The sequence below is a fragment of the Limulus polyphemus genome, unplaced genomic scaffold (genome assembly GCF_000517525.1).
Source record: "Limulus polyphemus unplaced genomic scaffold, Limulus_polyphemus-2.1.2 Scaffold1636, whole genome shotgun sequence".
Taxonomy (NCBI): Eukaryota; Metazoa; Arthropoda; class Merostomata; order Xiphosura; family Limulidae; genus Limulus; species Limulus polyphemus.
This window is the reverse complement of record NW_013667246.1, coordinates 49,061-56,675: the sequence shown is the minus strand read 5'-3', so window position 1 is coordinate 56,675 and position 7,615 is coordinate 49,061. Positions and strand designations below refer to the sequence as shown.

Below are 7,615 nucleotides of genomic sequence, written 5' to 3'. Positions count from 1 at the left end.
TTACAGTCCCGTTAGAAGTCACATCCCAGATATGAATGTCAGTACTATGAGTGATCCAGTACGAAAGAAGACACAGGAATACGATGGGAAAGCACTGTGGGAAGCATATAGAGCACACTTTGAGCTACTGGCAAAAGATGAATGGATGGACAGAGGAGCAGAAAGCTCTGAATCTGTCCTTGTTCTGAGGAATAGTTTTTCAAAGTATGGATCAACAACTTTAATATAATTTGAAATATCCGTGATTCATATATTGGAGAAACGTTTAACAAAAGTACTCAATCGAGCGAGCTTTAACATATCTTTCTTTTATTGTTATGAACATCAGTATTGTTCATTATATATCATGAATTATATTTTGCACGTGCTTTGAAAGATAATTTTATTCCCAGCAGTGAAAGAACTGACACATGATGTCGACCTGTAATTGAGACAAGTCGGGTTTTTTAAAATATTTTATTAGTGATATTTTAGGGTATTGAAATTTATCAACTTTAAATAGAAATTCGTGTTTGAAAAATTACTAAGTAATATGTTTATTTTCATCAACAAAAATTCAGAAGTTTTAGAAAAGTAATCTTGTGGAAATTTGATGAAGCCACCCACGGAGCGTTGTTAGGGGTTAAAACATATCACGATTGCAATTAGAAATAATTGTATAGCCAGTTGGCTAATTTATTATTTATTTATCTAAACTGTTTGAATAGGAAATCCTGTAAAATTTAAGAGTAAGTTCTGTTCCACATGAAAATATGTCAAATATGTAAAGCAGAGAAAACCTGTAAATACGACTTAAATATTAGTATTACCCTTATCGGTGATAATAAAGCATGTTTTCATTACTTAATTATCAATTCATTAATCGATTAATTAACAGAATACCAGTGTGGTATTACTGCATTTTTGAAAAACAAACACAATAGTGATCGCGTGGTAGTATTTAATCAACATTGGCAAAACACTCACCAAGTAGGAACTTTCCAAAATTTGTAACAAAATAGTTTTTCGCAAAATGCGCAAATAGCAACCTGAAGAAGAGACTGCGAAGGTAACACCCACTTTTTATGCTCTTAAGAATAGTAGATGAATTGTATTAATAAATTAGCAAATACTACTAATTTCCCAGCTCTAGTGGGCGTTTACTTTTGGATTACTGGTAAAAATAATAAAACGTTTAACACCGTACTATGATGAATTAATTTGTTTATTTAATAAGTAAATAACGTTTTTCAAAGGCTACGTTTACTTATAGGGCTGACTTCAAATATAACTGTTCAAATAACGTTTAACATAACTTTCGGAAACTCACATATGCCTAACTCACAAATACAAAACTTGCAAAATTTCAGTCACAGATGCACTAACTCTCATTAAATCATTACAAACATCGAACTGAATATCTCATTGATTCACTGCATCACTTTATTGAATCATACAGTGAATAATTAACTAGCATTTATATAATTATTTTCTACTTATTATAGGAAGGTTCCGGTTCATGACGTAATAAATTATCCCGTCTAACAAACATTTATTGCAATACATATATATGTGTGTGTGTGTAATTTTAGAACACCATAATTCATTTCTAATACTGAACAATAAAAACAAAGATGTCAGTTAGGTAACTGTTAGTGACAGAATATTAAAATAGCCATCCTTTGTCAATATATATACTTAAGATGATTAGAATGCAGAATTTTTTGTTAGGATTTAAACTGTAATAATAATACCAAATAATCATGTAATATATATTTTGGGTGCAAAAACCAGTTTAAATTTTAATTTAGTTCAAATAATTGAACACTTTTTTGTTATTTTTTAACATGGTCAGGTCCCTCACCTATTCCTGAACCTCCCACTGGACCTGTTCCTTTAACCACAGTTAAGTCACCAGAAGAGGTCACAGGTATTAAATCTCCTGACCCAGAAACTTGGACAATCCCACTTGAGACCAGTAAAGACCTTGAATGGACTGATGGTCATATTCCTGGTAAAGAAAATAAAAATATTTAATGTCTTAAACAAAGTAGTGAGTTTATTCATATTTGGAACAGCCAAAAGTTATTAAATTATTTCATGACTTAAGTAATAAACACTTATGTTGACAAAATTTCACCTGAAGTAAAATGTTAACTAAAAGTAATGTATGTTGTCTCAGCATGCTCTACTTTATCTTACAGTTGATGGAAAGCGAAGCAAGTATCCTTCTGATTTTATAGTCAAAGCTGAAGTTTTCCCAGAAAATGGAGAACTTATAGAGTCAGGTGTAAGTAGATTGATTAAAATGTATTGCTAAAATTATGTAGGCTTGTCACATTGAGAATATTACAATCAATATTAGGATGTCTCTTGCAAATATATTTATATTTTCGTGAATAAAGAACATTCTATGTCTGATTAGTTTCTTTGGTATTATTTGTTATATTATTCATACAGGTTTAATTATTTTAAACCAAGTTTAACACCTGTGAATATTTCTGTCTGATTAGTTAAATTTATGTTATTGATTATAATGTGTATTATAGTTTTGGAATTTTTTTTCTCTAATGATGATTATTTTGCATTTTTGGCTTAGTGTATGGACTGAAGACTAATCTAAATATTCTAAGCAGACTAAACGTTTGGGTTTATGGCTTAAAATATCATCAATAGCAAGGGTTCTCAATGAAAGATTACAAATTTATTTTTTGTTAATAAGCAGTTCTTGTTATTTTATTAAATCAGACTGATTACATTTAATGAATAGTTATTGTAATTGTTGCAATCAAACTAAAGGCTCTAGGAATCTTGGACATTCTCATATAATAGATAATGTCCTGCTGGACACCAGGCACTGTCTTTTGAATTTTAGCAAATGGAGATCTGAACTTTTTGAAATCAGCTCTGATTTGCAGTAAGAACCCCTGTTGAGTCATGCCCTGTTCAACATATACACAGCTGATCTACTCAGTGCACTGGAAAACTCTTGAGTGATGCCATATATATATTGACCATATAATTGTTGCAAGCATATCACACACCAATGGAAGTAAAAGAGGGTTTGTAAGAAGCTAGCAAAAGCCTCTGTCAGTGGCTTTTACATAAAAAAAAATTTATTTAACCAAATAAGCCTGTTGGATGTAGATTACCAGATCTCACCCTCACACAAACAGAAGGGTTCCATATAAGAACTCTGTCATTTTTCTGGGTGCTATGGTGGATTGCAGATTGACAATATATTAATCATCTGAGACAGGAATCAAGAGTCTTATTCTTTTCAAATATTCTGCAGCTCAGAAGTTGCAGCAAAGGAGCCTTATTAAGCTAATGAGAGCAATATTCATGACCAGAATGGACTTTGTAATCCACCTGTGTACATCAGCAGAGGAAATAGGGTGGAAGTAAAGCAAGCATGAAAGTATATAAGAAGGACATATGTTATCAAATCAAATTCAGTTCAGTAATATGTTTAAAATAACATTGAGGTGGTTATTGATGGAAGAAGAGCCTGTGCCAAGGTTGATGCAGAACTCACTAAACATTTTAAAATAGTTTTAGAAGTAATATTGTTAAATTCATCTTATTTACATTGGGTATCTGGTATTAAAAGTAATAATAATAATAAGTTATATAGCAAATGTTTTTGTTACGGCCAGTTCTCTTCCTGTTGTTGGTGATTTGTAATTATGGACTTCAAAATGCTACCTGCACTGCTTACTGACAAACATGTTACAACATGACTCCACAGTTGGAGGGAAGAGACCCTGTCCACGTCAACTTATGTTTGGTCAGAATGTCTTAATAATTGTAACAAACAAAAATTTGAAATTTTGTTTTTACTTTTATTTATCAGACACTTTAAGATTGAAGTGTTTTTAATTTCTAGGACCATGCTTATACTTTAATAAATATAATCAGCAAACAGTGATCATGGTAAGGCATAACTGTCAATCTGGATATATAAAATGACACCTTAAAGAAAGTCATGTAATAACATCTACCAAGATACCTGCTTAAACTCTATAATAATAATTACAGTTAATAATAAGTAGTCTTAATTATATGTAACACACAAGCTACTAAAAGATTCTATGAGCACTCTGCCCTTGGTCATTGGGTACCCTCATTGCGAGCATTGTTCTCAACCTTTAACCCAAAAATACCTAATGAGGTTGGGTTTGCTTAATGAAATTATCAAGCATAAGCAGAATTGTTTTGTCACATATAAAGTTTCATATACCTCTCCATCATATCTGGCAGGGTAACTATTAATATTGAGAAGTTTAATGTTATATATTAAATGTAACTAATGTTGTTATGTTCCAACTCTAGAAATCTAGTTTGTTACTTAGAATAATATCTAAAGTATAACATTAAAAATGTAGTTTCATTTCATAGTCCACAATTTAGAGCTTTATTTCTTAAGTTCCTCATTTCTGCTGTTATTATACTATTTGCAAAAATAATGAAGAATTATCTAATAGTTTTTTGATATATTTCATACTTGCACAGTGTGTTTCTGTAGTAGATTGGTGTTGTATTGGGAGGTTTATTTAAATTTTTTTTAATAATTTCTATTTAACAGGTTTAGGATTCAACTGAGATCCCTCATTCAGTGTCCGAGATGAACACCTAGTATGCATCATTAATAATGACATAGTTAATGCACATTGTAGGATAGACATTTCCTGAAGCAAAAGCTTGTGATGCTCAAGGTTTTCTGGCCTTCCCTCTAATCCTTCTTGTCAATCTTTGTGTCTGTAGGTTACGTTACCATTAATTATTGTCATTATTATTTATATCTATGTTTACATTACTGATAATTATTCTCATCATACTTTATGTCTAAGGGTTACATTATCACTAATTCTTCTCATCATTCTTTATTCTGTAGGTTGCATTACCACTAATTCTTTTCATTAATCTTTATGTCTATAGGTTACATTACCACTAATCCTTCTCATCATTCTTTAGATTACACTACCACTAATTCTTCTCATCCTTCTATATGTCTGTAGAATACATTATCACTGTAGTTGTGGGCAAAGCTTACAATAATTGTTGAGGCTTAGATTTGCTGTTTTGTTATTTTGTAATGTTTACTAAATGTTTATTATTTATCATTTTGTACTGTAAACAGTATTTAGCTATGAGTGGTTTTTCAGTGCAAGTTTTTATAAAACATGATATATTCTTGTAATGCTTATTAGAACTCTGGCTGTGCATTAAGTATGTGTAGATATGTAAATATGTCTATAAATGACCTTTTTTTATATTTTTTTTAATTCTGTGATAATATAACTACAGCTTTTAAAGTGTGACCTACATTTTCATTTTGTGATTTCAAGTTTATTTTTCAAAACAAAGTTTGAACCTAAGGTAGATTTAGATAAAATCTTGCTGATTATTCAATTAATTTATATATTTTGGAATTAGCATCACAAGTTTACTTATATATCAGTAAGATGGTGGAAAATAATCTTATAGTTACCAGGGTGTGTTATAATAGCATTCTGATGTAAAGATGGCCAACTGGCAGCCCACAAGCCAAACCTGGCCCTCAGAGGTATTTTATCTAGCCCCTGATTTTATTTTTAAAATCATTTTTTATTTTGGCAAAACAAAAACAGAAAATGAAACTTTGACCAAGCAAACCAGTCCCATGATGTTTCTAAGAACTTTCTTCAAATGTTAACTCAACATTCAAATCCATACAATTAACTGAGAGTCTGTAGTGGGTGGACAGTAGAAATTTAAATTAAGAAAATGTTCTAAACACACTTTACCCAGTCATATAGTTTTAATTCCCAGTCTAGGTAAGAATCTGGCCCAGGAGCATAAAAAAAATTGGTCATCCCTACTCTATTGTTATGCCTTAAGTCAAAAATTACTGTAACAAATGGTTACTTGTTGTTAGTTGAAGTCATTTGCAATCCATCTAGAGTAAATTGCATTAAGCTGATTCATCACAAAACTGTTTAGAATAATTAAGATATGCAAATTCTTTATTCTTCAATCATCTTAATATTTGTACTCTTGATAATATATGCAGAGATTACTATAAGGTAGTACTTGCACAAACAAATTGGGAACATTATCTATAGGTGTGTCATGTAATTATTTTAATAATACATATTTCCATTATTATTGAGATTGAACATGTCTTTTCAACCAACACATTTTCCACATAACATAATGTTTATCATCTTCCTATATCTCAGTTAATTTTTCTTCCCTTTTGCATATAAGTTTTTTTTTAAATATGCCAGCATAAGACAGTCATTCATTTATATTATTAAAACTGTGAATACAGTGATATGAATGTTTCAAAGATATCACTACACTGGTAATAAATTTGTAATAAGATGCCGAACAGTTAAGAAAATTGTATGAAAAGAACACAATATAAAACAAGTGTTTTAATGAAACTAACAATTAGTATTTTTGTTTTAATATTTTATTTGATGAATTAATTGTGTAGAAATTAACTAGGTAACCAGTTGGTAGCTTTGTTTCAGTTAATTGATATACAGAGGAGAGACTGCATTATAATTGTATGGTTAGAATACAGTAAATATCACTTAATTTTTAAAAATTTCAAAGCATTGTGTTTTTTATTCAACAAGTGTTTTATATCAGTGTTGTCAGCTTTTCAGCAGTTATGGAATATACCCTTTCTTACTGGCAGCCCACAGAATTTCTTGGAAATAGCAGTTGGTAATTGACCACTTCCTAAGCCTTGAGTTAACAGGCATAGAAAACAATTAAAATCACCAGTCATGACCAAACATGAAAAGGTTTTGAGAAAATTCTGTTATAATTCTTTTATAATATTTAGTCTTTAATTTTTATAAAGATGAAAAAGTATAGAATATTGATATCTTTAGGCACACAAGATTAATAAAGAATTAAAAGTAAGCTCACAGTTTCTTGTTCAATTTTTAATGAAGAGAAATTGTAGCTGAACTTTTTTTACTTTATAATTGAACAAAATCTGAAATTATGACCAAACATATTAAAATAAAGGAGAATATCTATGTCCACACTTGATAGCTGTAATAGATTTCATAATTTGTGTAACTAGATCATAAATAATCTAGAAAGTAGAAATAAGTACTTTTTATGTGTAGTGAATCAAGAACTAAGAATATTTATCCACTTTAGTTTTAGTTTTTTGGAATAACTTCTAATCATATTTATTTTTCAATTATGAAATAAGCTGCTGTAGTGTAATTTAGGATTTGCGAAAGGACATTTCTCACCTCACACCATTAACTTTTTCATTCCTTATAAATATGTAGGTGAGACCATAGCACCCTATTTAAAAAAAAAAAAAAAAACTGGCTTATTTAAGTGTAATACTCTTGTAGGTTTTTAAGCTCCTTTTAGTGCAGTTTTCACCTTTTGACTTGTAAGATATTTCTGGCAAATTAGTATTTGCCTGCAAATTCAATTTATGGACTATAGGTGCCCAAAGCAAGTACAATGGTAGTGGGTGTGATCCAGCATTCATTTTTGTTTTTCTCCAAATTTTTTGAATAGATATTTTTAAAAGCTGTAACTCACTTTCTAATTATAATACTAATGTCGATTTAGTTTTATGGTGATTTTATTTCTCTTAAATTAATGATCT

General features: G+C 30.0%; 1 protein-coding gene across 5 annotated transcripts in view; it reads left to right on the top strand.

Annotated features, from left to right (window-relative positions):
• The window catches only part of LOC106464389 (nuclear protein MDM1-like), a 67,139-nt gene extending 60,860 nt beyond the window's left edge, over positions 1–6,279 (top strand). For all 5 annotated transcript variants that reach the window (XM_022392076.1, XM_022392074.1, XM_022392073.1 and 2 more), the window contains 3 exons: positions 1,835–1,993; positions 2,184–2,269; positions 4,568–6,279. In XM_022392076.1, the coding sequence (XP_022247784.1) occupies positions 1,835–1,993; positions 2,184–2,269; positions 4,568–4,573 (251 nt within the window). In that variant the 3' untranslated portion in view covers positions 4,574–6,279. The remainder of the gene's footprint in view (positions 1–1,834; positions 1,994–2,183; positions 2,270–4,567) is intronic.
• Positions 6,280–7,615: the final 1,336 nt, after the last annotated feature.